The sequence below is a fragment of the Bos mutus genome, chromosome 7, assembly GCF_027580195.1.
Source record: "Bos mutus isolate GX-2022 chromosome 7, NWIPB_WYAK_1.1, whole genome shotgun sequence".
Classification (NCBI taxonomy): Eukaryota; Metazoa; Chordata; class Mammalia; order Artiodactyla; family Bovidae; genus Bos; species Bos mutus.
Window position 1 is genome coordinate 43,949,236 of NC_091623.1, and position 27,426 is coordinate 43,976,661.

General features: G+C 45.1%; 1 protein-coding gene across 4 annotated transcripts; it reads left to right on the forward strand.

Moving 5' to 3' along the window:
* The first annotated feature begins 546 nt into the window (after positions 1-546).
* Positions 547-27,426, forward strand: LOC102286314 (prostaglandin E2 omega-hydroxylase CYP4F21). 4 transcript variants are annotated; one of them, XM_070373238.1, is made up of 13 exons: positions 547-632; positions 1,002-1,200; positions 3,430-3,574; positions 15,344-15,397; positions 15,488-15,615; positions 19,375-19,496; positions 20,278-20,548; positions 21,444-21,510; positions 21,888-22,017; positions 25,843-25,976; positions 26,073-26,137; positions 26,318-26,400; positions 26,807-27,426. In XM_070373238.1, exons 1-13 carry the CDS (start codon positions 577-579, stop codon positions 26,979-26,981), a joined length of 1,629 nt encoding a protein of 542 aa, XP_070229339.1. In that variant the 5' UTR covers positions 547-576; the 3' UTR covers positions 26,982-27,426. The 4 variants fall into 4 exon arrangements, with proteins under 4 accessions (XP_070229339.1, XP_070229340.1, XP_014336428.2 ...); XM_070373239.1 differs by having other exon boundaries at positions 615-632; positions 971-1,200; XM_014480942.2 differs by lacking the exon at positions 547-632 and adding an exon at positions 663-741.

Genomic DNA, 27,426 nt, shown 5'->3' on the forward strand with positions numbered 1-27,426 from the left:
CCTTCATGTCTCAAGATGCCCTCTTCCGACTGAGTCCTTTATTCCTTTGTAATTCTCAGCCGGGGGTGTTTCTCTGCTCCTGCTCCCAGCAGTCATGTCTCAACCTGGGCCCTGGGCTGCTGAGAAGCAGGACTTGAATTCTTGTCAGGCTGTGTCACCAGGAGGTCAGAGAGTTCAGGTCTCCGAGCTCCCTGTTTCTGTGCCCAGAAATGTTACATGACACCCTCCTGGCCCAGGCATGGAGAGGAGCCCTGGAAATGACTTCAGACAAGGCTGAGCTAGGCCCTGCTTGCATGATACCTGAATGTTCATGCTTTTATCTGCTACACTGTGCTTAGAGCAGCAGGTATGGCTGCACACCTGGGAGCCCAGAGTCATCTTTACCTGCCCCATGATTTTCCCATTTGGGATGTGATGAGTCCTGAGCATCCAGTGTACAAACTGTGACCCTGAACTTGTTCACAGGCCTCACCCTTTATTTGGACAGCCTCCAGATAGGGAGGAGGTAAGCAGGCAGTGAGGATTGGCTGGCTTAGTGTGGATCCTGGCAGTTTTTTCTTGGGTCAGGGTCAGACCATGCCGTCCCAGGAGGAGGAGGGGAGTTGTGCAGTACAAGCAGCTCTTGGCAGAAGGTGAAAGGCTGGGGGTCATGGGGCTGGGGAACCTGGCCTGGGGTGGGAAAGGCCACTGTTCTAGGCAGGGTGGCTCCAGGGAACAAGCTGGTCTGGGAGATGAGTGGATGTCAGTAGATAACTAACACACAAACATTCTGTGTGTGTGTCTTTCTATCTCTCTCTGTCTCTGATTCTCCCTCTTACCCTGACTTTCCTTTTTTGAGCCCATGTCTGCCCATTTCTGAGCCTGTCTTGCCCTGTCCCCAGCACTGACCCTGCCCTTTGCTCCCTTGCTCCTCCACTCTATTTATCTCTACTTCACAGCTCACCATCACTGCCTCTTCTTTCACCCTCAGGAGCTCAGCCTTCACCCTGTTTGCCCCACAGGATGCTGGAGCTGAGCCTATCTCGGCTGGGACTCGGGCCGCTGGCAGCCTCCCCGTGGCTGCTGCCGCTCCTGGCTGGGGTCTCCTGGATCCTGGCCCGCGTCCTGGCCTGGACCTACACCTTCTACAACAACTCTCGCCGCCTCCGATGTTTCCTGCAGCCCCCAAAACCGAACTGGTTCTTGGGTCACATGAACCTGGTGAGTATGGGCAGCAGAATGGGTCTGGGGGATCAGGGTGGATAGACTTTCTGAGGGTCAGGAATGGGGCTCAGGTTGGGGGTGGGGTCTAAGACAGCAGAGAAGCAAGGGAAGCCAGGGAGCCCCCTCTTCCTCACTCACTCATTCCTCTGCTCTGCCATAGAGACCTTCCCCACATCCTGTCCTTCCAGCCCTAGTCTGTTTTGAGGTCCATTTCCCGCCTGACTTCCATACATTAGTGCACGGAGAAGGCAATGGCACCCCACTCCAGTACTTTTGCCTAGAAAATCCCATGGACGGAGGAGCCTGGTAGGCTGTAGTCCATGGGGTCGCAAAGAGTCGGACACGACTGAGAGACTTCACTTTCCCTTTTCACTTTCATGCATTGGAGAAGGAAATGGCAACCCACTCCAGTGTTCTTGCCTGGAGAATCCCAGGGACGGGGAAGCCTGGTGGGCTGCAGTCTATGGGGTCGCACAGAGTCGGACACGACTGAAGCGACTTAGCAGCAGCAGCAGCAGCAGCACATTAGTTCAGGCTGTACAGAGCCTGGTCTCCTGGCCTCTCCAGTCTCCATGGTGACCTTGAGGTCTCCTCAAGGGTGCTGTCCAGGGTCTGCTCTGCTTGTGGTCCATTTCCTGTGTCTTTTCATTCTGGGTTACAGCTGTCCCACAGGAATTGGCTATCAACTCCCCACCCCACCTATAGGACCACAGCTCCCCATACCCTCTCCCAGGATCCCTTCCTCTAATCTTACCTTCTCTCCTCCCAAGATATCCCAATGGGCTCATTGCCCAACCTGGATAAAGTTCACTTCTTCTTTAAGAAGCCCTCTGTACTTGCCAACTTTGTGCCCCAGACTTTGATCTTTGAATTGGTTCTGCTTATGATTAATAAACAGTCAATTGTCCAATTATATATTAATCGCCTTCCAGTGGGGTCACACAGAGTCAGACACGACTGAAGTGACTTAGCAGCAGCAGTTTGATGCTAGTTCTAGGGAGCAGTCACTACAGTGTGTACTCCAGGGCTGGCATACTGTAAGCATGCAAAATAAATGTTTGGTTATCTAGGTGACGAACTTGCCATTACCCTCTTCTGTCAAGGTCAAAGGAATGAGTACCCAGCCCTTCCCATCTAACAGCCCGGCTGAGAGATGAGAACATTTTTTCTTTCCTGTCTGGGATGAGAACTACAACTTGAGGGAGGACTTGACTACAATTTTCCTGTTTATTATGGCAAAGTTCAGAAGCCCAGAACAGGGGGCACTCCAAAGCTTGCTGTGTAGATTTCCTGAGAGTCTGGGTCTAGAAATGGTCTCTGCAAGCCCTGGAGGTGACAGGAATGTTATAAAATTACTGCAGTTCTGCTCTTCCCTCCAAGGGCTTGGCTGTGTGGTCTGGTCTGGACTTTTCCTTCCTGCGGCCCCTCTTGCTGTGTGACCTTGGCTGAGTCACTCTCTCTCTCTGGACCAGTTCTCAAAGTGCACTGAACCCTCACCTGAGGTCCTTGGGGAGAGGGGAACAAAGCCCCAAAGTAAAAGTGACGTATGTTCACCTGCCTAGAGCACCTGGAGCACCTTTGTCAAGCTTGAATGGAGCATCCTGATGGACCTGACGCTTCTCTAGGAGCATCGTCTTCTTCCCGTTGGGCTGCATATGGTGTCAGTTTCTTCATCTATAAGTGGTGTGATTGAAAGTTGTATCCTGAGGTTGCAGAGGAATAGACAGACAGGATGCACTCTTCACAGAGCCTAGCCAACAGAGAAAGTTTGTAGGTCTGAGATGCTTTCTTGATTAATGTCTGTCCCTTGGGATCTGCCAGGGCTGGAAGGTCCCAGGTCTGCAGACCCTTTACCATGTAAGGAACTGGAGGCCATGTGAACCATCCAGATTATGAAAGGATGTGGGACCCAAACCTAGGGAGAAGTCCTGAGTCCACCCTGCATCCACAAACCTCCCCCATAGGGATCTCCTCCTGTAGGCACTCCTGGAACTGGGACCACTCCCAGGACATGAAAAATCTGACTTCTTAAGTCAAGGTCAACCTCCCTATGGTAGAGAGCCTGTCTTTTCCCTGTGTCCTGGGGTACATCCTTGGGACTTGGAGATGCTCCATGTCCCTTCTGCCCCCAGAGAAGGAGGAAGCAGAGATTCTCTCCATCTGTACAGAATCTGACATACTGTCCACTGCTCCATCTGGAAGTGATGGCTCTTCCCTTGCTTGCAGGTGCCCTCCACGGAGCAGGGCCTGATCTACTTCACTCAGATGGCGGCCAACTACCCCCGTGGATATTTGATCTGGTTTGGCCCCATTATCCCAATGGTCATCTTCTGCCACCCTGACATGCTCCGGAGCATCACCAACGCCTCAGGTACCCAGGCAGAGCTTGTGGTGGTGGGTGCCATGACACATTTGAGGGATTCCAGCTCCTCCTTGCCAACATTTGATGTGGCCCCTACAGGACCATGGCCCCTCCTCCCCTTTCTGGCTCAGCCGTTTCCTCCTTTCTTTCATATATTCATCAGCCCCCATTTCACTGTCTCCTTCTTCCTCACTCTGTTATCTATACCCCACTCTGGTGCCCTGTTGAAAGATGTCCCAATCTCAGGACTCAGAGATGGAACAGGATATCCCTGACCTGGTATGGTTGGTCAGGAATTGGCTGGAGGGAGATAGGCTGTGGCGACCCAAAAAGAAGCAAGGTCCTCTGTCAGGGCATGTTGGAAGGCTTTCTGGAAGAGGAGGTGCTGGAACTGGATCTGGAACAATGAACAGATATATTTGAAAGCAGAGGGTAGAGTGATGCAGTGGGCATCCATAGCATCCCAGGCCCCCTGGCAGGTCTGCCCTCACTCATCCCCAGATCCCCAGCAATGAAAATTTATGTCTGGTGCATGATCTGGGCTGCTATTTTTGTGACATCCACCTCTCCAGTGGGTCGGTTTCTTGACCGTATCCTGTGGCTCAGCCACTTCTAATTCTGGGCCTTCCTTCCCGGCTGATCCAGGGTATTCGAAGCGGGGACGGCGTCGGCGACCTATTTGTTTATTTAAATATTTTATCAAAGATATAAAGAGTAATAGGATGAGGATAGCTCAGTAGGAAAATTCAGTGGAGAAAAGAGGCTGAGTGGCTTGGTGTACGCGGGAGACCAATAAAACTTCAAGACAAGAAGTTTGCACCACTTACGTAGGCCGCAGGCGTCCTTCCGTTCTCCCGAAGGGGAGGAGACACTGAGGCCTCCCCGGTCGGATCTTAGAAGCCCAGGCATAATTAGTAAGCATGGTGGGTTCCGCGCTCCAGATGGAGACTCAACCAGAGTGAGAGAGAGAGCGACATGGGGAGACCAGTATTTCGAGAAACTGATCCCAATTCTTTATTTTCCAGAGTCTGTTTTTATACACTGAGATGTTATACAAAAGTCACGTGGGGACAGCAGTCCTGACTTTTATTAAAGTCAGGTGCTTCACACAAATGTATACAGAGGTCTTAGGGGTGTTACATCATCTTCTGGCCAGGGGGGCCTGCTGACAATTTACGACCCTCTCCTTGTGATAGCGGTCAGTCAGTCAGGACACTTATTTCTCCCAGGGCTGATTAGTCTCAAAACAGACGCCACCCAAATAAAGTTACATTCCTACAGGGTGAGGGTGTAGTGGGTTTTAGTTAAGGAAAGAATTTACTTAGCCTAAGGTCTAACGTGATTAATATCAAAGGTTAATACTTATTCCTTCTATATATTCATTAATGTGTGTAAGGGCAGGGGATATGGAGACTTAGCAACAAACGTTGGCTCAACAAATGAAAAACCCTTCACCAACACAATTTCTAATTAGCCCACTATACTTATAGTTTTCTAACTTCTCTGAAGAACCTGTTTTTAGAGGGTTTAAAGCATCTCGTGCCTCTCACGGTTGGGAGGCTGTGAGCAATCACATGTGGCCCGGCAGGCCTGTCAGGCAGGCTAGAGAACCTTCAGAGGTTTGTAGGTTAAAACACTCTTGTCACACCCAAGAGTTTTTATTGACTGGAGCTCTAGGTTAACCCCTTCTCCGAAAGAGGTGGTGGGGGACAGCCCCCCGTAAAGTCAGAGGTGTAGGTAAGAGCACAAAGTAGTAAAGTAGGCAGGCTCTGGTTATGGGGGTAGATGCTCGAGGAGTTCCAGGGGGACTCCTGAGGCTCGATCCCGCCTTTGCATATGTCGAGCCTCCTTCCTCATGACCTTTGTCACGGGCGGAGTACCTCACTCTGGCCCCCAACATCTCCCCCTTTTTTATTTCTTAAAACAACCAGATGCAGCTCAGTCGCGAGCTTCCGAATGCTCTGCCGGAGAATCCTGACAATACAAGGAAGAATGATTATGAGAAGTAGGATTACAGACTAGGGATATTAGACAGAATATTTTTTCCAGAAATAAAGTTAGAGAAGGTGTTAAAAAAATCATTAGCTGCTCTAGTGGCGGTAAAATCCAGCCAAGAGTGTTCCAAGGTCTGTATTTGATTATGAAGTTTCCCTAAGTCCAGGCCAATATCAGAGCTATTCCAAACACCTGAGACATGATTTTTAATCTTTTCCCATTCATAATCTGTCTCGTTTACCTTCAAAGATGTCACGCATATCCACCTGTAATCAGCGTGGCACGTCAAAGCCATCTTCACCTTTAAAGCCTGTAACTCAATCCCAATATGCATAATTGCCTCTTCTAAGGCGTCTACTCTCATCTCTAATTTCCTATCTATAGCTTCCTGAGTTGCTAGAGTTAAAAAGACAATTTTAAACATGGTATCAACATATTGGGCAGTATGCACTTGTTGAGTCAATGATACTGCTGCCGCAGTAACAGAAGTAATTGTTGCTATCAAAGCTGATATTCCTAGGATAAGCAAGACCACAAACCGTCGCGATCGCATTAAATCCTGCAGTTGTTGTAACACAGTAAGACCATAGCTATCATATAGGCACCATAAGATAGGATGGGCATTGTAACACCACAAAGGAGCAAACATTACATTGAGGGTTTAAACAAGATGAAAGCATACATTGTTCACAAGTCACTACGTTAGGTCCACCTGAATAATTCATGCCTACATTAAGTTTGTTGGAGTCATTAGTAAAAAGGAAAACATAAGGCGAGGGTGGACAAGCTAAAACAGAATAAGTAGAATTATTTTCTGGTTGGAGTTCATGCTGCAGCAGCCCTGTCAGTCTCGCCGGGATCTCGATGTTTATCTTGTCTCCCCTGCTGGCGGGCGTCGCGCTGGTCTGGTCGGCACTTTGCGGGTGCGCTCTCCTCTCTGGCCCTCACTCGCTGCACAAACTTCTTTGCTCTAGGTCGCGGGGTGCAGCGAGGAGGGTGCGGGGCGAGGCTGGAGGCGCAGAGGCGAGGGCTGCCTGGTGGGCGGGGCGAGCGAGTGCGCGCCGCGAACCTGGCCTGTCTGGAACCCAAATTGGTGAATCTGCGTCCTGTGGAAAAATACAAGCACATCCTCGACCGCTAATTAATAATGAGTCAGGACCCTTCCATTGTCCGGAGAGGAGGTCCTTCCATTTGACTAATGGTTTTGCATTTAATTGCTCCAGGCACCAATGACGAAGCATTGCAGTAGTTCCAGCTGAATCGTCATTTAACATATTTATTACAAAAAGAGCAAGTTGCAAGATTTGATGGGGAGAGCTATACTTAAACTCCCCTTCTTTTAATTTTTGAATTTGGATCTTTAATGTTTGATGTGCTCTTTCCACAATGGCTTGTCCCCGGGGATTGTAAGGGTTGCCTGTATTGTGTTTAATTTGAAACTGTAAACAAAATTCCTGAAAAGACTTAGAAGTGTAAGCAGGAGCATTGTCAGTTTTCAGAGCTTTTGGTAGGCCCAAATATGAAAAACAAGTAAAGAGATGTTGTATAACATCTTTAACTGCCTCTCCGGTACGAGACTTTTCTCATGTCCTTATTGCAATGTTCATTGCAATAAGGACATGAGAAAAGATATCTATAGTTACATGAACAAAGAAAAGTTTTCCAAATGAAGAGATATTAGTTACATCCATTTACCAGAGTATGTTAGGTTTGAGACCGCGAGGGTTAACTCCTATAGGTAGACTATATTATAAACAGTGGGGCAGTGTAAGCAAGAGCGCACAATCTCTCGAGTAGTCTCTCTGGGAATTTGGAATTGATATCTTAAAGCAGTAGCATTTTGATGATGAAGTAAGTGAGAGGCTCTGGCCTCCTCAATCACAGTAGCCACTGTATTTCTGGTTAACAAGTCAGTCAAATCATTAAAGGCATTTAAAGGGCCGGGCAATCCGGAATGAGCCCGAATGTATCCAATGAAAAATATTTTATTTCTTTTCCAAATTTGTTGCTGTAATTTAGTTAACAAATGAAATATGGTAGTTTTATTTTTAGACAAAAAACGCAGTTTCAATGTGTGGAAACAACCTGACAATATACTGAGAATCAGAATAAAGGTTAAATTCCTCATCTCCAAACACAGCAAAAGCCTCTATGACTGCTGTTATTTCAGCTCTTTGAGCTGAAGTTTCCCGTGTTTCTAAAACCTTTTGGTGATTTTTAGTGACTATGGAGGCTTTATCATTTGCTGACCAGTCAGTAAAAACTATCTGAGCATTTGGAATAGGAGATTGTTTACATCTGACAGGGAAAATAACTGGATGTCTGGATATAAAATTCAGCAAAACACGTGAAGGTAAATGATGCAGAATTTGACCACAATAATTTCCTATGGCAACCTGCCAGTCCTCATCAAACATTAGAAGAGCATCAAGTTGTTCCTTATTATATGGAATTACAATTTCTGATGGCTCTTTACCAAATAATTTAATGCTCCGCTTTTTTCCTTTAATATCAAAGTAGCTATCAATCCCGGATAAGAAGCCACTACCTTTTTAGTTGGAGCGGGAAGATGGACCCACTCTAGGGGGCCGTTTTGCTATAAAACCAATTTTTTGTCTGGCCACCCCAATTACACCTATGGGGGTTTTATGGCAAAGGAATTGTCAAGCAGTTGTCAATTTAATTTTTAAAATTTACATTTTAAATTTTGGGATATGTTAATTTAGGTCTAATGTTTAGTTTAGGTCTGTGTATAAATTTAAATAATAAATGTATAACCTCCTTATCTCATTTTGGTATACAGATATATCTAAATGCAAAATGTATTTATATATGTATTTATACATGGCAACAAATATAAACTTATTGACATAATCAATATACTTGAATTAATCTTCATAATTAATATGTTAATTAATATATATTACAGCAATACAACACGTACACAGCTAATACCAGCCAACACAAACCAATGTACTGTAATAGCACATGTCACACATATATAATATAATTATATAGTATATAGACCATATATCATCACAGCACATCAAACCATACCAATTAATATCAGCCACACACATTATATTACTGTAATATATATTTAATTATACAGTATATATATAATATGCATATATAGTATACATACTAATTTATATACAAATTAATTAAGTATAGATCTATAAATAGAATTAGGTATACCTTTATTATATTTTATTTATACCCTTATCTAATTAGGCAAACTGTAATTAGGCAAATATATTTATATTATGTATTTATAATAATATATATAGTATTAATTGTACAGCCTGTTGATAACTAAGAAATTGAGAAAACCCTTCTCTGAGTATCTCCTAGTTGAGATAGCACGTCCCTCCCCCATAGGGTAAAGGGGAGCGTAGGAACTACATAGGGTTGGAAAGTTCCACATGTACCCTCAAAATGCCAATCTAACATTTTTGAACTTTTAACTACTGTGGGGGCTTGAGGGCAAATGAAACAAAATTTGACCCCTGAAATCTATCAGGGCAACTTGCCAATCATCACTACTTTGTAAAAGACTTGTAGTTGATCCTTATTGAATGGAATTACTATATTTGCTACTTCTTTTCTAAAAAGTTCCACACTTCTTTTTTCCTCCTTTTATAATTAATTGTGCCACCAAGCTGGGATAAGATAAAACTATTTTTCTTGGGGTCACTGGTAGATGGAACCAATGGGCCTTTTTGTCACAAGCACCCTGTAGGTGTATGTTTTGTGGCAAGAATAATTTAATCTCATCTTTTGGTAATATTAATCTTAATTAACTGATCATTTAAAGTCTCATCTTCTTTGACAAGAGCCTGTTTCATTAGTCAACTTTTTCTTAGAACTGGAATCAAGATCGCTTTTTAAGCAATCAAATAAAGGCTTTAAATCTGTAGTAGTCAGTTTTAAATGTGGGCGTATCAATTAATGTCCCTAATAATTTTTGGAAATCATTTAAAGTTAGTAAACAATCTCTCCGCAGCTTCAAAGGGGCATTGTCAGTTTTCAAAACTTTTGGCACCTAAATATGAGAAGCAAGTAAAGAGGTGTTGCACAACATCTTTATAAGCTTCTCCAGTTTTTGTTTTGTAACCTAAATCTGGTCTATAGCTTTTTAGATGACAAGCAACCATCTAATCTTTGCTTGAATACTTCCAGCAACAGGGAACTCACTACTCTTCAAGGTTTTAAACTCTCCCTCACCTTTTTTTTTTTTTTTTTTTTTACAGCATTCTCACCCCGCATATCACTTTCTCTAATCTCACCAACTCATTTTTAGTAGTATGTGTGGGCCAGGGACTGGGCCAGTCTTTTCCTGCAATGTTAAGAGACATCTGTTCCTGTGTCTAATAGCCCTGACATTTTATTTTCTTGAATTAAAAGATCTTTTAAAGGCCTTGGAGCTGTAATTCCCTGCACCCAAAAAGCTAGATCACTAAATCTAAATGCTCTGTGGCTCTTAGCTTGAGAAGTCAAGGTTTTTCTTGTCTAATAGTAAGGTAAAAGCAAAAACTGTGTTATTCTTTGACCTTTATTAATTTGCACAGTTTTGGTAGGCAGCGAGATCAAAACTTTAATTTCTCCAATATAATCAGAATCTACTACACCATACACCACCCAAAGTCCTTGAAAAGAAAGCGAGCTACACCCTAGCACAAGTCCTACAATGCCCTCAGGCAGGGGGCCAGCCACTCCCATTGGAATCGGAGCAACCGCAAGTCCGGGGTTAAAATTGTTGCTAAATCCCCTTACCAGTCCGCTTTTTTCTTAGCCTGGGTGAGACCCCCCTGAGGGGGTTTTCTCCAAGGAGCACGCTCTGCATATTGTGCATGCAGTCTGTTTTAAAAGCTCCACTATTTAAAAAACTTTTTATCTTTTTCAGGCTTAGGCAACACTTTGAGAGGCTTTGGGGGCAAAGTGGGGAACTCTTGGGCCCTGGAAGGCGCAAACGGAGGCGGCGGCTATCGCCCCAAATCAGAAAGTGGTGGATAAGTTTTTTTAAAAGTTTGCGCAGAGTGGGAGGTAGCTGGCCAGGGCGTCTGGCCACAGTGTCCTGTAAGTCCTCTCCTCTCTCCTCTGCTGATTTTTTCTTCCTTCTTCTCTTTAAATCTTTCTCAAGTTTTCTTTCCCTCACTCTACTTTTTTCCTTCCTCTTCTCTTCTCTTTTACTTTCTATCATTTCCTTCTTGTTTCCCTCTTTCATTCTCCCTTCTTCCTTCTTACTGTCTTCTCTTTCTTTCATTTCTTTCCTTTACCATCTTTCTCTCTAACTTTTTCTTTCCTCCTCCCTCTCTTTCTCTCTGTATCTCTTTTTCTAACTTCCTTTTTTCCTTTTTCTATCTTGCTGCATTCCCTGATTTCTTCCTCCTCCGTTCCTCTCTCCTTTCCACTCTTTAGTTCTTTTTCTATCTTTAGATCTTTCTCTATTTTCTTTCCTTTTTTCTTTTCCACTTTTTTTCTTTTTTCTTTTTCTCTCTTTTTTTGCTTGGGTGAAGCCCCCCTGAGGGGGTTTTTCTGCAAGGAGTAGGCTCTGTATATTGTGTATTTTTAAAAGCTCCTTTCTTTAAAAATAAAACTTTTTAATCTTTTTCAACCTTAGGCAATGCTCTGGGAGGCTTTGGATGTAAACTGGGGAATTCCTAGGCCCTGAGAGGTGCAAGCGGAGGTGGGGTAGTCGCCTTAAATCAGAAATTGTTGGACAAATTTTTAAAGGTTTGTGCAGAGGGAGAGGGGGCTCGCGAGGGCGCCCGGCCGCAGCGTCCTGTAAGCCCTCTCACTCCTCGGGAGGTAGAGCACAGTGTCCCTCCTTTTCCTTGTCAATGGCAGAAAATATGATCTGCGCAGAAGGTGGAGACCCACTACCATCCACCGCTATAGCCTCTCCCATAGGTCATCCCACAGCCTCATGACGAGGGTCCAGAACATTTTAAATCATATTTATAGGATAAGTGTTCAGTTGTTTTTTTCACCTTCACCCAAGTATCTAAATTAACAGTAGCTTTAACAGTTTCAAGATTACTTGTATAAAGAGTTGCCATTCTTAATTTCAGTGTTATCCATGTCAGAAAGTTAAACATAATAGAAGATAAAGCTTTTAGCTTTCAAAAGATCAGGCTTTTCTTTGGCCTTTTAACTTCAGAAACCGTTTTTTCTCTCTAACTCTTTAACACTTTCAACACTTCCCACTCCTACTCGCCCTGTCTATCCTACAGGGGGGTCCGCGGCACCCTGAGTGGGGTCCTATCCGTCCCTAAAATTCAACACTGGGGGAAAGGGTTGGGGACCTACCTTCGAATCGTCCCTGTTCGGGCGCCACCTGCCGGGGTCCTCCCCCGGCTGATCCAGGGTATTCGAAGCGGGGACGGCGTCGGCGACCTATTTATTTATTTAAATATTTTATCAAAGATATAAAGAGTAATAGGATGAGGATAGCTCAGTAGGAAAATTCAGTGGAGAAAAGAGGCTGAGTGGCTTGGTGTACGCGGGAGACCAATAAAACTTCAAGACAAGAAGTTTGCACCACTTAAGTAGGCCGCAGGCGTCCTTCCGTTCTCCCGAAGGAGAGGAGACACTGAGGCCTCCCCGGTCGGATCTTAGAAGCCCAGGCATAATTAGTAAGCATGGTGGGTTCCGCGCTCCAGATGGAGACTCAACCAGAGTGAGAGAGAGAGCGACATGGGGAGACCAGTATTTCGAGAAACTGATCCCAATTCTTTATTTTCCAGAGTCTGTTTTTATACACTGAGATGTTATACAAAAGTCACGTGGGGACAGCAGTCCTGACTTTTATTAAAGTCAGGTGCTTCACACAAATGTATACAGAGGTCTTAGGGATGTTACATCATCTTCTGGCCAGGGGGGCCTGCTGACAATTTACGACCCTCTCCTTGTGACAGCGGTCAGTCAGTCAGGACACTTATTTCTCCAGGGCTGATTAGTCTCAAAACAGACGCCACCCAAATAAAGTTACATTCCTACAGGGTGAGGGTGTAGTGGGTTTTAGTTAAGGAAAGAATTTACTTAGCCTAAGGTCTAACGTGATTAATATCAAAGGTTAATACTTATTCCTTCTATATATTCATTAATGTGTGTAAGGGCAGGGGATATGGAGACTTAGCAACAAATGTTGGCTCAACAAATGAAAAACCCTTCATCAACACAATTTCTAATTAGCCCACTATACTTATAGTTTTCTAACTTTTCTAAGGAACCTGTTTTTAGAAGGTTTAAAGCATCTCGTGCCTCTCACGGTTGGGAGGCTGTGAGCAATCACATGTGGCCCGACGAGCCTGTCAGGCAGGCTAGAGAACCTTCAGAGGAGTTTGTAGGTTAAAACACTCTTGTCACACCCAAGAGTTTTTATTGACTGGAGCTCTAGGTTAACCCCTTCTCCGAAAGAGGTGTTGGGGGACAGCCCCCCATAAAGTCAGAGGTGTAGGTAAGAGCACAAAGTAGTAAAGTAGGCAGGCTCTGGTTATGGGGGTAGATGCTCGAGGAGTTCCAGGGGGACTCCTGAGGCTCGATCCCGCCTTTGCGTATGTCGAGCCTCCTTCCTCATGACCTTTGTCACGGGCGGAGTACCTCATTCTGGCCCCCAACACAGTGCCCAGGAATCTCCCTGAGGAGACTCTACCTCATCCCACCCTGGCTCCCTAACTTTGTCCCCTGCCCCGCCCATCCACAGACAGACCAGGCAAGCAGGGGAATGGGCAGCTTCTGACAGAGACCTGGTTTCTGACACCAGAATGCTGAGTGACTCTGAGAAGGGCCCTAGCTCTCTCTGGCTGCTGAAGTTTCTTTCAGCTGTTAGTGGTGGAAACTCAACCCTCTATGATCTATACAAAGAAAGAGTATCAGTTGACTGTAAACTCCAAGGAAGATGTCTTCAGGACAGCTGGATCTGGGTCTTAAAATGTCATCAGAAATCTGTTTTCATCATTTAGTTCTGTGTTCATCTGTGATGGCTTCCCTCTTATCCTGGTAAGATTGAATCCTCCAAGCTAAACTCCCATAGAAAAGTGAACTCATTAAAAACAGTTTTAGAAAAAGTTGAAGGTTCCCTTTAATTTGCCTGGCTGGGGTCATAAGACCAATTCCCATGTTCCTGAGAGTCTGATTGCATGTCTTGGCAGGCACAGGGTTACCTGAGCTATTGTTTTAGGGCTCAGAGCAGTTCAGTGGTTAAGAACTCAGACCCTGGATTCAGGCACACCTGGCCTCATGTGTCAGGCATAGTATCTGTGTGACTGTGGGCAAGTCATTTCAATATTCAGAGCCTCAGTTTCCTTATCTGGAATATGGGGGTGGGAGAGATGTGAGTTGAACGTGGTGTTTGGGTCCACACAGGGAAAGACCCTTTCTATCCCTGCACCTGAAGGGACATCCAGCTGTCCTTTATGGAGAGTGTGGGGAAGGAGCCTGAGAAAGCGTGAGGACAGAGGAGCAGCTGATGAAATTGATTCATGGCTTCAGGTGCGGCTCTCTGCCCTGCAGGTCCTTCCCTCTGGCAGCCTAGAAGAGCTTGAATTAGGTCCTAATTGTTCCTCTCCAGATTCAGAGCTGGAAGGAAGGTCTTCTGTACACACAGGGCCTGGCCGGCACCTATGGGGATGCTTGCTGCTGGTGGGTGGGGCCCTGGCACGTGGTCATCTACATCATCCACCCCACCTGCATCAAACCTGTGCTTTTTGCTCCAGGTAGATCCTTGGCCACAGCTTGTCCCCTGTCATGGTCTGTGTTGCTTCTAATTGGGCAGCTGATCATGATGCAGACAGTGGGGGGGGGGGTGTGGCCAGGGTACCACTGTTTCTCAAGGCAGACTCCCACCTGCCTGACCTCCAGTCATGTCTGTGCAGTGTCTGCTGCATGGCTACATCTGGTCACATTTATGTATCCACATGGATTCTGGTTACAATTGGTGTATGTTATACCTGGTGCCACCTAGTATATTTTATACCTGAGCTCAAAGATGTTCTCAGTCATGTCTGGAGCTCACCTGTGGCCAAGGACATTTGAGGCATCTAGGAGTCTCTCGGTTCTTATCTGAAATGTCATTAGAGATTGTCTGGTTCTCCTGTTAATCACTCCTGGGCCACATGTGAGGTTTGCCTCAGGTCTGGGGCTCAGGATCACTTTGAGAAATGCCTGAGACCTTGTGTGAATCCTGCCTGTTTTAGGTCTTAAGGTATGCCTGGATCACACTTGGTTCATGTCTGTGAGGTCACTGTATTCAAGTCCTGCCTGGAGCCTGCCTGGGGCACCCTGGGAACAGGTCAGATGGTCTTCAGGTCCATGGCAGCGCTGTTGCATCATTTCAGGTTGTGTCATGCATGTTGGGGCCATGTCAGGCCATGGTAACACATGGGGCCATGTCAGATGTCTCAGAAGAGGTCCCCGTGCTGGGGCAGGTGTGGTGTTCTTGGTCCCTGTAAAGGTGTTTTGTAGAGGGCTGGGTTTTGCTTCCGTGTCAGAATGTGTTGGACTCTGTAGGCTATGTCAAGGAATGTTGGGGCATGTTGTGTCACTCTGGGGTGTGTCTAAGCATACTGAGTTGTGTCTATGGGCTCTACCTTTGCTCTTCTCTGTGCTGCAGCCTGGTCTGGTCACTTCTCCCTTCCCAGCTTCCTGTGCTCTTGGTCCCATTCTGTTATATTGGTCTTGGAGAGGGAATGTAGATTCCTGGCTGGAAGCCTCCATCCCTCAGCAAAAGTCCCTCTCCTTCCCATCTACGTGGCCCCTGATTTTCTTTATTCATTTCAGCTGCCATTGCACCCAAAGACATGCAGTTCTATGGCACTCTAAAACCCTGGCTTGGTGAGTAACTGTGAGTGAAGGGGATTGGGGATGACTTTGGGGATCCAGGGGAAGGTTCCTTTGCTCACTCCCTGTGGCTGTCTCTGCTAGGGGATGGGCTCCTGCTGAGTGCCGGTGACAAGTGGAGCAGCCACCGTCGCATGCTGACACCCGCCTTCCACTTCAACATCTTGAAGCCCTATATCAAGATTTTCACCAAGAGTGCAGAGATCATGCACGTGAGTCTCTTGAACCCAGGGTCCCAGCTGGAGCCTTGAGGATAACGGGGACTCAGGAACATCTTGTCTGGAATTCTGGATCTTCCAGTTGACCTTGAGGCCATTGTTCTTCCTTCTGAACCTTAGTTTCCTTGGCTGATAAATAAGTATAATGTGAGCCTTGCTTTGCAAAGTGGTCAACATAATGTAATGGAGCCATGTTCCTGGCACATAGTAGGTGCTCAGAACGTGTTAGTTTCTCTTTTTCTTCACAGAAGCCTTGGAATCTTGAGACATATTTTAGGAAAATAATGAATGTTGTATAGTAGTTATTCTGGAGTAACAAATCACTTACAAACAATAACACAAAAGTGAAAGTCACTCAGTTGTGTCTGACTCTTTGTGACTCCATACAGTCCATGGAGTTCTCCAGGCTCAAATACTGGAGTAGGTAGCCTTTCCCATCTCCAGGGGATCTTCCCAACCCAGGGATTGAACCCAGGTCTCCCACACTGCAGGCGGATTCTTTACCAGCTGAGCCACCAGGGAAGCCCAAGAATACTGGAGTGGGTAGCCTATCCCTTCTCAGATGATCTTGGATCGTTTCACTGAGGTGAAATGGACTTCCTTTTGTGTGATTCTCTCCCTAGAAGACATTTCAGGTTTGTTCACTGGCAGAAGCAATATTCCAACAGACTGAGAAGAAACTGCAATGCCCTTTTATTTTTATTTTAGTTTTTAGTTGGAGTTTAATTGCTTTACAATGTTGAGTCAGTTTCTGCCATACCACAATGCTAATTAGTCATATATAGCAGCTTCCCCGTAGCTATCTGTTTTACACATAATAGTAATATATGCATCAACACTACTTTCTCAATTTGCTCCACCCCGTCTTCTCCCTGTTGTGTTCAAGAGTCTGTTCTCTATATCTGAATCTCCATTCCTGCCCTGCAATTAGGTTTATCAGTGCCATTTTTCCAGATTCTATGAAAAGTGAAAGTGTTAGTCTCTCAGTTGTGTCCAATTCTTTATGACCCCATGGACTGTAGTCCACAGGCTCCTCTGTCCATGGAACTCTCCAGGCAAGAATACTGGAGTGGGTTGCCATTCCCTTCTCCAGGGGTCTCCCTGATCCAGGGATTGAACCTGAGTCTCCTTGCATTGCAAGTGGATTCTTTAATGTTTGAGCCACCAGGGACGCAAATTCTGTATATATATATATATAACAAAATATTTGTTTTTCTCTTGGCCAATATAAAACTTACTTCACTCGGTGTAACAAGCTCTAGATTCATCCACCTCAGTACGACTGATTCACATTTGTTCCTTTTGATGGCTAAGTACATTGTACCTATGTACCTATGTACAACAACTTCTTCATCCATTCATCCGTCAATGGGCATCTAGGTTGTTTCCATATCCTGGCTATTGTAAATAGTGCAGCAATGAACATTAGGGTATATGTGACTTTTTGAACTATGATTTTCTCAAGATAATTGCTTAGTATTCCTGGTTTTTAAAGAAATCTCCATACTGCTCTCCACAGTGGCTTGTATCAATTTATAGTCACACCGATAGTGCAAGAGGGTTTCCTTTTCTCCACATACTCTCCAGCATTTATTGCTTGAGACTTTTCGATGATGGAAGTTCTAAATGGGGTGAGGTAATACCTCACTTTAGTTTTGATTTGCATTTCTCTAACAATGAGCAAGACTGAGCACCTCTTTTGTGTGTTTATTGGCCACCTGTATGTCTTTGGAGAAATTTCTCTTGAGGGCCTCTGCCCATTTTTTGATTGTCTTGTTTGTTTTTCTGATTTTGAGCTGCATCGGCTGCTTGTATATTTTGGAGATTAATCCTTTGTCAGTTTCTTTATTTGCAATTATTTTCTGCCATTCTGAGGGTTGTGTTTTCACATTATTCCAGATGGACCTAATTGATATCTACAGGAAAACCCTTCCAAGAGCAACAGAATACATTTTTTTTGTCCTCAAGTGCACATGTGACCCAGGATAGATCACATCTTGGGTCACAAATCAAGCCTTGGTAAATTTAAGAAAATTGAAATTGTATCAAGCATTTTTTTCTGACCCCTATGCTATGTGGTTAGGTATCAATTATAGGAAAAAACTGCAAAAAACACAAACACAATTTAAAAATACCCAAAAACCAATGACACTGAAAACATGACAACTCGAAATCTATGGGATGCAGCAAAAATAGTTCTAAGAACTGCTTTTCAAGCCTACCTCAAAAAACAAGAAAAATATCAAATAAACAACCTAACATTACACCTAAGGCAAATAGAAAGGAAGAACAACAAACCCCCAAAGTTAGTGGAAGGAAAGAAATCAGAGAGATTGGAGCTGAAATAAAAAAGAAATGAAGAAAAAAGTACCAAAGAGCAACAAAATTAAGGTGTTTCTTTGAGAAGATAAATAAATTGATAAACCATTAGCCAGACTTCTCAGGAAAGAAGAGGGAAGACTCAAATTGATAAAATTAGAATTGAAAAAGAAGTTACAACAGACAATGCAGAAATGCAATGCCTTTTCGGGTCTTGGTTTGGGGTACCCTGAAAGTCAAAGTCACTCGGTTGTGCCCGACTCTTTGTGACCCCATGGACTATACAGTCCATGGGATTCTCTAGGGCAGAATACTGGAGTGGGTAGCCTTTTCCTTCTCCAGGGGATCTTCCCAACCCGGGTCTGCCACACTGCAGGCAGATTCTTTACCAGCTGAGCCACAAGGGAAGCCCAAGAATACAGTAGTTGGTAGCCTATCCCTTCTCCAGTGGATCTTCCCGACTCAGGAATCGAACTGGGGTCTCCTGCATTGCAGGTGGATTCTTTACCAAGTGAACTATCAGGGAAGCCTATGGGGCACACTAGTCATCATTTTTCTTAGGTTATTGGCCAAAGCAGGTCCAAGGTCAACTCAGAATCAAAGGATGGTGAAATAAGCTCCACACCCTATTATAATCTACTTAAAAATCACATTGCAAAGGGTTTGAAGATTTTGTGAAGTGCTTGGGATTTTTCTATACTTGCAAATGGACAAGTGAGCTTGTTACTGTTTCATGGATTCTGCCATTAGACATGAGAGTCCTGAGTCACAGACAAAGGATAATTTATTACTCTTGGCTCAGTAAATGGCATATGCTTCCTGTTGGTTTGTATTCTTCTTCCAAATAATCAAATTCTATGAGGATGACACAGGTGCCTGCTCGTGTAGTATGTTGTATTACAGTGGGTAAAACTACTAGGTTTAGGGACTCTATGACTTTTAGAACTAGAAGCAAGCCTGATATTTTCCCAGGAGGACACATTACCTCACTCCTCAAGGTTGTTTACTACAAACACAACTCTGAGGAATGGCCCAGGTAAAGAACATCAGGGTCTTCCAATTTTTTTAGTATACCAAGCAAGAATATGCAGGGATACTCAAGGCCCATGGAGGACCTTGGCCTTTCTCAACATAGGGGACAGTTTCCAAATCAGCTTTTAACAATGAAGATGATGAAAGCAAGACTTATTGAGCATTGGATTAATGTCACAAATTGATAAAGAATATACAGAGAGCAGGAGGCTGAGTCAGGATTTAAATCCAGGTCTCTTGACTTCCAGCAATGAGAACTTCACGTTCTACAAGTAACAGCTTACACTTCCACTCAAGCCTGATGCTCCCTGGGGATGGTCCTGGAACCAAGAGGCAAGGTCTTAGGGTAGTCCACCCAGGTGGTTGTGAAGGGGCCCCAGCTCTGTCTCCTTCTCTGACCAGGCCAAGTGGGAGCACCTGATCACAGAGGGCCACACCCATCTGGACATGTTTGAACACATCAGCCTCCTGACCCTGGACAGTCTGCAGAAATGTGTCTTCAGTTTTGACAGCAATTGCCAAGAGTGAGTTTCATCGCTGGGCCTGGGAACATGAGTCATAGACTCAAGGAAATAGATGGGGGAGGGAGGACTGAGCAGGGCAATTGGAAGGGCCTTCCTGGAGGACGTGGCTCAGAGACGGACAACCCAGGACAGGAAATGCAAAGAGAAGGAGCTATCCTTCCAGGTAGGTAGAATCCTTTGATAAATGCAAGGAGGGTAGGATGAGAAAAGTATGCGCAACTGTGAGGAGACACCACGAAAAAAAGGTTGGAGGAATGAGAAGGTAATATCTTAAGGGAATTCTGAAGTCAGGCTAAGAAGATATGAACTTTATTTGAGGTTTCCTGGAAGCTATGGAAGGTGTTTGAGCACATGAAGGTCTTGGTTAAAGTTGAGCTTGGACATCCGACTCAAGAGAATCCAATAGTCATTTAGACACTGGATGCTGTTGACACTGGATGTAAGGAGACTAAGGAAGGGGCTAGGCCATTGACCAGCTGGGAAAGGATAAGGGCTGAGACAAGTGGACAGTATGGAGAAGGAGAAGGGGGAGATACTGGGTGAGAGAGAAAGGAGAGAAGCATGGTATCTAAGCTGTGCTCTGGGTGCCTGGGGCATGGAGGCAGCTCACTGAGATAGGATGTGGGTTGAGAAGAGTCTGAAGAGTCACATCTTCTGGCTCATCCCCACGCTGTATCTATGGGTTATTTGTTCTTGGAGCCTCAGTTCCTGAAGGGAGGTAGATCCTAGCTTCTGGGCTTCAGGTTTTAAGTTGTTGCCTCCCTTATGCTCTCTTCCTCAGGAAGCCAAGTGAATATATCGCCGCCATCTTGGAGCTTAGTGCGCTTGTGTCAAAAAGAAACCAACAACTCTTCCTGTATATGGACTTCCTGTACTATCTCACCTCAGACGGGCAGCGCTTCCGCAATGCCTGCCGCCTAGTGCACGACTTCACAGATGCCGTCATTCAGGAGCGCCGCCGCACTCTCCCCAAGGAGAATATTGATGACTTCCTCAAGGCCAAGGCGAAGACCAAGACTTTGGACTTCATTGATGTGCTTCTGCTGACCAAGGTGAGTTCCTCCGGGATGTGAGTTCGAGAGGTAGAAAGGACTTTGATCTGATCAAATAATTTGAATGGGATGCAGAGGGTCCTGGGGAGCCGTGGAAGGTGCTTGTAGAAGGGAGGGATGGGTCAGGGATGTTTTAGAGATGATCATTTGCAGTATAGCCTGTAGGGGACTGCTGAGTCTGAAACTGTGAAGGGCCTGTGATTTGATTCTAATGCAAACTGATAAGTCAGTCTACCACTGCGATAGGCTCTACATGTAGGTACAGAATCTATCTATCTATCTATATGTATATACAGAATCCTGGAGCAGAGCAGCACATTTATTTCTCATGGCCATAATAGTAGCCTGAGTAGAATTGTAGCTCTGGGTCCCCATTCCCAAATGCCTATTAGGGCACCATGATGCTTTTTTTTGTATATCAGCCATGCTTGGATCTCAGTACAAGTACCTCTAGATTTTGACATTTGGAACTTATACAGGGCAATTGATACATCAGCCCCTTTATCCCTATGGAGAGAGGGAGAGAGGGACTGGAAGAAAGATTATTCTGGAGCTTAAACAAATACTCTGGTGAGAAGGCAAATTCTAAAGGTTCTATAGTTTATAACCCAGGTTGTAACCCAGATTGCCAGAAATTTTTTGCAGAAATCCCCTGTCATGTATAAACATGAAAATATTTACAGATCACTGATTCCTCTCACCAGGGACAACACAGTAGAGAAAGATGTTAAGGAGGAGGCCTATGGAATATGGCCTCTAGTTACAGGCTGAGCAAAGGATTTCTAGGGCTTCAGGTTGGGATTGGGTTCTTATATGCAGTTTTACAGATTGTTTCACATTAGACTCAGGGGCCCTCAGAACTAATGTGATTCTGGGGATCTTTCTTTCTCTGCAGGATGAGGATGGGAAGGGATTGTCAGATGAAGATATCCGGGCTGAAGCTGACACCTTCATGTTTGAGGGTGAGGGTCCCAGTTTGGGGCTAGAGGAAGGGAGGGAACTTGCTGAATTGACCCTGGACTACCCCATCCCTCCCCATGGGCCTTAATGCAAGGGAGCTGTCCATGCTCTAGTACTGAAGTAACCCAGAGACCCAAGCGGTTCTGGATGCCCCTCAGGCCATGATGCCACAGCCAGTGGCCTCTCCTGAGTCCTACACAGCCTTGCAAAACACACAGAATACAGGAAAGGGCAGAGTCTCTCTATCCCAGGGACTTGGTGTGTGGATCCTGGGCTACCTCATCCCTACCAATACCCCCATGGTCCTTACTGTGAGGGTGCTGTTCACCTTTGGTGCTGAAGTAGCCCAGAGATCCAAGTCTTTCTGGATGCTACTCAGGCCATGACACCACAGCCAGTGGTCTCTCCTGGATCCTGTACAACCTTGCAAAGCACCCAGAATACCAGGAGCGCTGCCGGCAAGAAGTGCAAGATCTTTTGAGGGACCGTGAGTCTAAAGAGATTGAATGGTGAGTTCAAGACCTCATGGCCTTTTTTTGAATCCCTCTCCTTGGCTCTGCTCCCTGGTTGGGGAAGAGAGAAAATCCTTTTGTCGATTCTTTCACTTAGTGGGAATAGGAACAGAACGCAGAGGCAAGATCTAGTACTCAGCATGTATAGCAAGGCAAGCTGGCTCTTGGGACAAAAATTTGGATTCTGAGATAATTTGCAACAATGTTTGAGGACAGATGATGACACTTGGCACATATTCAGTAAGTGAACTTCCCCTCCACTCCCTTAATTTTCTCTCTGAAATCACATGTTTTCAAACATCTTCACTCTGTGTTTCCCCATTTCCTTTCCCCTCTAGTTCCTCATATTATTTAGTCCAGGATTCAGAAGGATCATTGAGGGAATAAGGTATTCAACTCTTGTCCAGTGACACCCCCATCTTTCTCCACCCAGTCCCCATTTAGTAAACACTGCCACCCTGCCTCCCTATCCCCAGTTCTATACCATCTCCAATTCCTTCCAGCTTCTTTGTTGTCCTGGAGATTCAGGAAGGTCCCAGACGCCCCCAGTCTTTGCCTTCCAGGAGCTCCCAGCCTGGTGGAGGCATAGTTTCAAGTCAGGACACTTCCAGTGTACATGGGCAGGCCTGGAGTTTAGGCTAAGAGGGACAAAATCGAGGGTGGAAAAAAGTGCCTCAGATGAGACCCTGAGTATTGGTGAGTAGAGCAGATATTTGGGTGCATTTGAGATATAATTAGGTCAGGAAGACAGCAGGGAATAAATTAAGAACTAGGAGGAAAGGAGAAGAGAGAGAGAAAGGAAGGATGGAGAGAGGTGGTTGTTGTGAATATATAATTGACCTGTGGGAAGCATAATATTAATACACAGTATCCCAGAGCTTGAAGTGGATATCCATTTTTGGATATCCATGTAATCTCCAGGCTTTTAATGGAGCCTAAAATTTTAGCATGAAGATCATACTCAGATCAGATCAGATCAGTCACTCAGTCGTGTCCGACTCTTTGCGACCCCATGAATCGCAGCACGCCAGGCCTCCCTGTCCATCACCAACTCCCGGAGTTCACTCAGACTCACGTCCATCGAGTCAGTGATGCCATCCAGATATCTCATCCTCTGTCATCCCCTTCTCCTCTTGCCCCCAATCCCTCCCAGCATCAGAGTCTTTTCCAATGAGTCAACTCTTCGCATGAGGTGGCCAAAGTACTGGAGTTTCAGCTTTAGCATCATTCCTTCCAAAGAAATCCCAGGGCTGATCTCCTTCAGAATGGACTGGTTGGATCTCCTTGCAGTCCAAGAGACTCTCAAGAGTCTTCTCCAACACCACAGTTCAAAAGCATCAATTCTTCGGCACTCAGCCTTTTTCACAGTCCAACTCTCACATCCATACATGACCACAGGAAAAACCATAGCCTTGACTAGACGGACCTTTGTTGGCAAAGTAATGTCTCTGCTTTTCAATATGCTGTCTAGGTTGGTCATAACTTTCCTTCCAAGGAGTAAGCGTCTTTTAATTTCATGGCTGCAATCACCATCTGCAGTGATTTTGGAGCCCAGAAAAATAAAGTCTGACACTGTTTCCACTGTTTCCCCATCTATTTCCCATGAAGTGATGGGACCAGATGCCATGATCTTCGTTTTCTGAATGTTGAGCTTTAAGCCAACTTTTTCACGCTCCACTTTCACTTTCATCAAGAGGCTTTTTAGTCATCTGCATATCTGAGGTTATTGATATTTCTACCAGCAATCTTGATTCCAGCTTGTGCTTCTTCCAGCCCAGCGTTTCTCATGATGTACCTGCATATAAGTTAAATAAACAGGGTGACAATATACAGCCTTGATGAACTCCTTTTCCTATTTGGAACCAGTCTGTTGTTCCATGTCCAGTTCTAACTGTTGCTTCCTGACCTGCATGCAGATTTCTCAAGAGGCAGCTCAGGTGGTCTAGTATTCCCATCTCTTGAAGAATTTTCCACAGTTTATTGTGATCCACACAGTCAAAGGCTTTGGCATAGTCAATAAAGCAGAAATAGATGCTTTTCTGGAACTCTCTTGCTTTTTCCATGATCCAGCAGATGTTGTCAATTTGATCTCTGGTTCCTCTGCCTTTTCTAAAACCAGCTTGAACATCAGGAAGTTCACGGTTCACATATCACTGAAGCCTGGCTTGGAGAATTTTGAGCATTACTTTACTAGCGTGTGAGATGAGTGCAATTGTGCGGTAGTTTGAGCATTTTTTGGCATTGCCTTTCTTTGGGATTGGAATGAAAACTGACCTTTTCCAGTCCTGTGGCCACTGCTGAGTTTTCCAAATTTGCTGGCATATTGAGTGCAATTCACATGTTGTTAAATTAACCCTTAGATACCCTTGTTGCTATGGTAAACCATATAGTGTATCTGGATTGAAAAATATTTATAAGTTTATTTGGATAATACACATTCACATTTCTTGATAAGTTCAATTCAGATGCTTTATATCATGGAGATGGGAATGGCAACCCACTTCAGTATTCTTGCCCGGAGAATCCCATGGACAGAGGAGGCTGGCGAACTACAGTCCATGGATTCTCAGAGTCAGACATGACTAAGATACCAACACACACACACACTTTGTATCATCACCATCATCTTTTCTTTTATTATCTCTTCTAACTGACTGCTATTTCTAATAGAAAAACTAATAATTTAAGGATAAAGCTTTCTTGTCCACAGCAAGCAACAGCAAATGCTAAATATTTAGTCTCTTATCATTAGGGAAAATAAAGGTTGTTTAATAAAAGCTCTGGGTCAACTAGGGATGTATATGGAGAAAAGTTAATTCATCCTGCTTCTTGGGCATTGTAAGAAAATAACATCCACACGAATTAAAGATTTAAATGAAAAATAAAGAAGTCTTAAAGTCTGTAGGATAAACCATGAAACGTTATTTTCTAGCTCCAGAGTGTGGAAGGCTCTGTTTTTGACACAAATTCCAAGAGATGTATAAGACATTGGTATAAGTTACTTGAAATGAACAGCAGTGTGTATGGTATTCAGTATGCTACTATATAATTTTTTTTTTAATGCAAAAAGGTACCTCTGGAAGGATACATAAAAAATAATCACTAGGAAAACTGAGGAGGGGAAGTGAGTGCTGTTGGAACATAGGGGGTTTGTCTTGAAGTTTTCCAGTTTTGAGCTAGTTAACTGTGTCAGCTATGAAGAATTTAAATCACCACACAGATAGGGGGGGATTTAAAAAAAAGAATTCAGCCCCCCCTTACTGGATCTTGTCTTCAATGTTTATAAAAGTTTTCCAGTGAATTCACTTGTTTTCTAAATATAAAATCACTATCTGCAAAAAATGACACATTTGCCCCACATTTCAAATGGCATTACTCTCCCCCCCACCCCGACATAAGTGTATTAGCTAGCATCTCTAGTCCTGTAGTTAAGAGTAAACACTGAATCTGTTTCTTGGTCATTTGTCTTCTGATTTTGTGGTCTTGCCATAAAAATGTTTTACATTTACAAAATTGTAAAAGTTTCTATGATTGACTTTTAGGTGAGTTGTTCAGAAAATCTAAAAATATCTGGCTAAGTTTCTTCTAGTACTTTTTTGATCCTGCATTTCTTCCTTCCTTCCTTCTTTCTTTCTTAAAACTTATACTGAGTCATGATGGTCAAAGAAAGAGCTATCTATATTTACGTATATGACAGTCAATTTGGAGATATTTTATCGATCTGGGATTTTGTTTTAGGAAGAAGGATCTTAAGGAACAGTCGAAGGGCTGAGGAGTGTCTCTGTTTTTGTTTCCTGGATAATTGTCATGAGGTTTCCATAGGGACGACCTGGCCCAGTTGCCCTTCCTGACCATGTGCATCAAGGAGAGTCTGCGGTTGCACCCCCCAGTCACCAGCATCTCCCGCCGCTGTACCCAGGACATTGTGCTCCCAGATGGCCGGGTCATCCCCAAAGGTGCCCACAATGATTAGGGGAGGAGGTTCCTGGTCAGAAAGAGGGGCCAATAAGGCAGGAAGCACCTAGTCCTGACTGGTCCCTCCTGTTCCACAGGTGTTGTCTGCCTCATTGATATTTTCGGGACCCACCACAACCCATCTGTGTGGCAAGACCCTGAGGTGATGCCTCCCCCACTCTCTGCCTCCATCATCTTTGTCCATTCCCTTTTGGAGACCCAAAGAGGGCACAGGGTTCTGGCAAATCAGACATCACTCTCCCTGTGATACACACATCTGCCTCTCCAAGGATGGACGTCCTGGGAGATACCACCCAGTAACCCTGTCTTGTCTTGCCCCCAGGTCTATGACCCCTTCCGCTTCGACCCAGAAAACATCAAAGGGAGGTCACCTCTGGCTTTTATTCCCTTCTCAGCAGGTCCCAGGTGAGGACATTGGACATTTGAGGTGGGAATGCGGTGGTGGGGGTGGCAGCATCTGGGACTGAGATTCCAGGCATGACTGTCAGGCAGGGAGGTGGGAAAAATGAAGATGGTCAGAGTTCTGGCTTTCCTTCTCTCCCCTGCCCTGGAGGTGACAGATAAACGTTTGGGGAATGGAGGTGGGCCCAAGGAGGGGCCTGCAGTGTGCTGAGAGCCCTTTTCCTCCCGCGTTCAGAACTGGAATCTGGACCAGGCCCAGGGGATATGCAAACCCATGTCCGCGGTCCCAGGCATTGTTCGACTTCTCTGTCTCTGCAGATGGGGATGGGGGTTGTGGGCCAGATTTCCGGCTTGGTGGGGCTGGGATGAAGGTTCAGGGAATAGTCAGAGACACCACTCCTGCCTGCAGGAACTGCATTGGGCAGACATTCGCCATGACTGAGATGAAAGTGATCTTGGCGCTCACCTTGCTGCGCTTCCGCGTTCTGCCGGACAAGGAGCCGTGCCGGAAGCCAGAGCTGATCCTGCGCACCGAGGGCGGACTCTGGCTGCGGGTGGAGCCGCTGAGCGCAGGCCAGCAATGACCCAGCACCTTCTCTCCTGAGATCCTCTCTGACCCTAAACACCTCACGTGCAGATTGGAAATCAAACTTCGTGGTCACCTCTGCCCTAGTCTCGTCTAGAAGACAGCAAGGAGCACATGGGATCTGCTAGGTTCCAGGCAGGTGGGGGTTGCTGTAAACCTGGTGACCTTTAGCGGGGCGGCTCAGAAGGGAACTTGGATCCTAAGTGTAAGACTACTCATTAGGAAAGTCCAACTGCTTGATGCAGAGAGGGTCAGATGACCTTGGATTTGCTCCCTGACATGGTAATATAAAGGTCACCGTCCCAGTCTGACACTTACTAGTTGTTTGGCTTAAGAAAATTGTTTACCTCTCAGTTCCTTTATTACATAATTGTAGCCACTTTACTGGGCTGTTGGGGAGATTGAATAAACAAGCATATGCAAAATGACTGACTCAGTGTGTA

Bases quoted from the DNA above. Each gene is read 5' to 3' on its own strand.
- LOC102286314 (XM_070373238.1), top strand. From the start codon at position 577: ATGCCGTCCCAGGAGGAGGAGGGGAGTTGTGCAGTACAAGCAGCTCTT. The intron at 633-1,001 runs GTGAAAGGCTGG...TTTGCCCCACAG, and splicing joins CAAGCAGCTCTTGGCAGAAG to GATGCTGGAGCTGAGCCTAT. The intron at 21,511-21,887 runs GTGAGGGTCCCA...GATGCTACTCAG, and splicing joins TGACACCTTCATGTTTGAGG to GCCATGACACCACAGCCAGT.